The 3,782-nt window shown below is 66.4% G+C and overlaps 1 protein-coding gene across 1 annotated transcript in view; it reads left to right on the top strand.

The window, feature by feature from the left end:
• Positions 1–2,869, top strand: part of TPCN2 (two pore segment channel 2) — a 33,252-nt gene extending 30,383 nt beyond the window's left edge. The window contains exons 19-24 of the mRNA XM_042781506.1: positions 762–838; positions 940–1,021; positions 1,220–1,302; positions 1,584–1,767; positions 2,043–2,143; positions 2,698–2,869. Of these exons, the coding sequence (XP_042637440.1) occupies positions 762–838; positions 940–1,021; positions 1,220–1,302; positions 1,584–1,767; positions 2,043–2,143; positions 2,698–2,869 (699 nt within the window). The remainder of the gene's footprint in view (positions 1–761; positions 839–939; positions 1,022–1,219; positions 1,303–1,583; positions 1,768–2,042; positions 2,144–2,697) is intronic.
• The last annotated feature ends 913 nt before the right edge of the window (positions 2,870–3,782 follow it).

Raw genomic sequence — 3,782 nt, 5'->3', positions numbered from 1 at the left:
GGGAGGCTGGGGGTCTGAGTCTGGCTGGAGAGGGGCAGGTGGACCCACTGTGGTCATGGGCTCTGCTCGGGGCTTTGGTTCTTTACTGTGAGCACCGTGGGTGTGGGGTCCACACAGAAGGAAGTTGTGCAGAGCCTGTACCCTTGTTGGGGCCACACGTGTGCCTGGGTGTTGGAATGGAGTCTTGAGTGGGGAGGGTCTAGGCATGTCTGCTGGCCTTCTTGTCCTCAGTGGGGAAACTGAGGCCAGAGGGGCCGAGGCCAGAGCTAGCCCAGGGCTGTCACTCCTCCTTTTTGGTCCCTCTCTAACTGGGGCCCTCAGCCGCCCCCTGGTGGATGGCAGGCGCACGACTGGCCAAGCCCCCCCCCCAGGGGACCAGAGTTCGTCCAGGCCCGAGGGGACACAGCCCCTCTGCGCCCCAGAGCTCTGCAGGCACTAAGCCATTTGCCCCTGAGGTCCGTCTCCTCCTGGCAGGATGTACACCTGTGGCGTCATGGGCTGTCTCGGGCGGCCGTGCGCGTGGCCGTGGGCTGTGTCGCTAATGCAGCCTGTGTTGTTGGGGGGGCACCCGTGTGGTCGGGGCTGTCACTGGTGTGTTGGGTGCTATCCCTGCGTGTGCCTTCAGCGGTGACTGCTGACAGAGGAGACTCGGGTAGATGCTCCCGGCTGTCGCTGCTGCGGGGGCAGGGTGTCCTGAGTGGGGCCGGCCGTGGTTCGGGCTGCCCGCGTGCTGACCAGGCCCTGCCCGCCCGCCTGCCCAGGTGGTGTACTACAGCTTCGCCATCATTGGGATCAACCTGTTTCGGGGTGTCATCGTGGCCCCCCCTGGAAACAGCAGGTGAAGTGTCTGTGCTGTAGGGTGGGTGGCGCTGGGGCCCCCCGCCCCTCCCCCTCCCTGTGGTGTCCCCGGCCCCCCGTGACCGGGCGTGTGTCTCCCAGCCTGGCTGCTGCCAATGGCACCGAGTCCTGCGGGAGCTTCGAGCAGCTGGAATACTGGCCCAACAACTTCGATGACTTTGCGGTGAGCCACTACCCGGCCCTCTGCCCGCCGGTAGCTTCTGGACCCCAGCCTCTTCCCTCTCCCTGGCACCTCCCTGAGCACCCACCCTCCCCGTCACCCCTGACCCCCTCCCCGCCCCTCCCTGTCCCTCCTCACTCTCCCGTCGCCTCCCCCCACATCTCCCTGGCACCCCCGGGACTCTGAGTGCCCTACCCGCAGGCCGCCCTGATCACCCTGTGGAACGTGATGGTGGTGAACAACTGGCAGGTGTTCATGGACGCCTACCGGCGCTACTCGGGCCCGTGAGTCGCAGAGCCTGGCGGGGTGGCATCCTGCCCCCTGCACAGGGAACTCCGGCAGTCCCGGTGTCAGCTGGCCTGTGACTCTGGGTTTATACCTCCCTGTCCCCGGGTTCTCTGCTCTCGGGCCAGGGCCTCCTTGTCCCCCACCCCTGGTGCTCTGTTCACAGGCCGGGCCTCCCTTTCCTGGCCCCCAGCCCCCAGGTTCTCCACTGTCAGGCCAAGGTCTCTCTGAGGCCCCCCGAGTTCTCTGCTCTCAGGTTGAGGCTGCCCTGTCCCCCTAGGTGGTCCAAGCTCTACTTTGTGTTGTGGTGGCTGGTGTCGTCTGTCATCTGGGTCAACCTGTTCCTAGCTCTGATCCTGGAGGTACTGGACATCCCAGCAGGGCCACACTCGCCCGAGGTCCCCAGCTCCCTGGGGCCGCTTGGGGCCACGACTGGGCCAGGTCTCTGGGGAACGAGTGTGCTGGTGCACCCAGCCCTGGGCCAGTGGGCTCCTTCCTGGGCTCACGGTCGCTTGGATATTCCTGGCAGCTGAGCTGTGGGGCTTCTCAGGCTGCAAGGGCCCTCAGGAGAGCCCTGGGGCATCTTGTCCTGGCAGCTTTGACTGACCCAGCATCTGGGAGGTGGCCCCCACCCCCCACCCTGGACTCTGAGCCGACCTGAGGGTGGCAACGGCAGGGCCTGTCTCCACACTCTCACTGGCCATGCTCTCACCCTCCCACCCTCCCTCCTGCTGGCCAGAACTTCATCCACAAGTGGGACCGCCGGGACCAGCAGCCCCCGCAGCCCCTCGGGGCCCTGGAGGCCCCCTCCTACCACTCGACTGTGGAGCTCATGTTCAGGTGTGTGGGCGGGGCGGGCTGGGGCACAGGCAGTGGGCAGGCAGTGACCCTCGGGACCAGACCCTCGCCGTCAGCCCTGCCCACCCCTTGGGTGTAGAGCCAGAGTCTGAACCCTGTCCTCCCCTAGCGACGATGTGGAGGGTGGATGGGGGGAGCCAGCCTCCAGGTGCCCTTTTGTCCCTGGATGGTTCTGTCGGGGGCTGAAAGCAGGTGACTGAGCAGGAGGGAGCCTTCCCCTCTGGGGAACCTGGGCTGCAGCGACGCTCTGGTCGCCTCAGACAGCCAGGCGGCGGGCACTGCCTCCCACCGGGCCGTGCTGCGACCTGGCAGCCGGCCCCTCTGACGCCCACGGGCATGGGCCTTTCTCCCGGGCTGTCGAGGGCACGCGTTCCCGCTGATGGCATGGCCCCCCTGAGGGTGGACCTGAGTGCTCAGGGTCCACGTCCAGTCAGGTCACAGTTGTACCTGTGACCTGTTCTGGGGACTCCTGTGTGTGGTGTCTGCCCGGCTGCGCAACCCTTGTGCTGGGCTCACCCCCCCAACACTGCACGCAGGACCCCGCCCCCCGAGGCTCCCACCGCGGGTCGGGCTCACCCCGCCCGCAGAGACCTCACTGTCCCCTCCCCACCCCCGTTCGGGGCCCACAGGGATATCCTGGAGGAACCCACAGAGGAGGACCTGCTCGAGAAGCTGCGACACCACCCACACCTGGAGCTGTGCAGGTGACATCCAGGTGCCTCCTGCCCAGGCAGCAGGAGGGAGACGCTGGCCTCAGGGGGGACGCCGGCACGTGAAGAGACCCAGCCGGAGCGAGGAGACCTCGGCCTCCGACAGAGCCTCTGGGCCTGGAGCTGGGGTCGGAGGCCGCGCCCCTCGCAGATGAGCAAACCCGCTGGCTCCTGTCTGCTTGCTCCGGGCGGCCGCTGGGCGTCTGCCTGCCCCACCACCTTCATAAGCTGCCTCCGCGAGGCCTCCGCTCTCTTTAACAAGGCCGGGGCGACCCCACAGGACCTCTCAGACACGAAAGCAGAAAGTAGCGGCTCCCCTCAGGCCCTGGGGAGTTGCAGGCGTCCTTTTGCCGCTGGCACCTTTCGGGCTGGGTGGCCCAGCCCTCGGGTGAAGGACAGGCTTCCAGGGCGTTCAGCCTGGGCCCCTGGCGGTGTGATAGGAAGAGAACCTCGCCTGGGTTTTACTGTTTCATGGCTTGAGTGTGTGTGGCTGGGGCTTTTGTCTGAGGGAGAATGTCACCTGTAAGGTGCACAGAGCGGCTGTCCTTCCACCGTCCCCCTCTGGTCCCACCTCTCGGGCCCAGGGCAGCTGTGCACGACGGTGTCTGGTGGGGAGGGCACCCTGGAGCGGGCCGCCTGCCCAGTGAGGAATGCCTTTCTCTGATTCCACAAAGCCCTGTGCGAGCTGGTGGGGCGGGCCCTGCACCGAGGGTCCTCAGGGCTGTGACACAGGTAGCTGGGGTGGGAGGAGGGGCTGCACTGTCAGTTAATCCACCCGCAACCCCAGGGGCAGACTGGTAGCTCCCACAGGTCTGTGGAGAGGAACTGGAGTCCTCATGGGAAGGAATTCAGTGATAGGCTAGCGATGTCTGCTGTGGGCATCAAATGGGTTAAGAGCATGGGTGCTGCGC

The sequence above is a fragment of the Orycteropus afer genome, unplaced genomic scaffold, assembly GCF_000298275.1.
Source record: "Orycteropus afer afer isolate SDZICR_OR568_19922 unplaced genomic scaffold, OryAfe1.0 scaffold00130, whole genome shotgun sequence".
Lineage (NCBI taxonomy): Eukaryota > Metazoa > Chordata > Mammalia > Tubulidentata > Orycteropodidae > Orycteropus > Orycteropus afer.
This window is presented reverse-complemented; position numbering and strand designations above follow the sequence as displayed.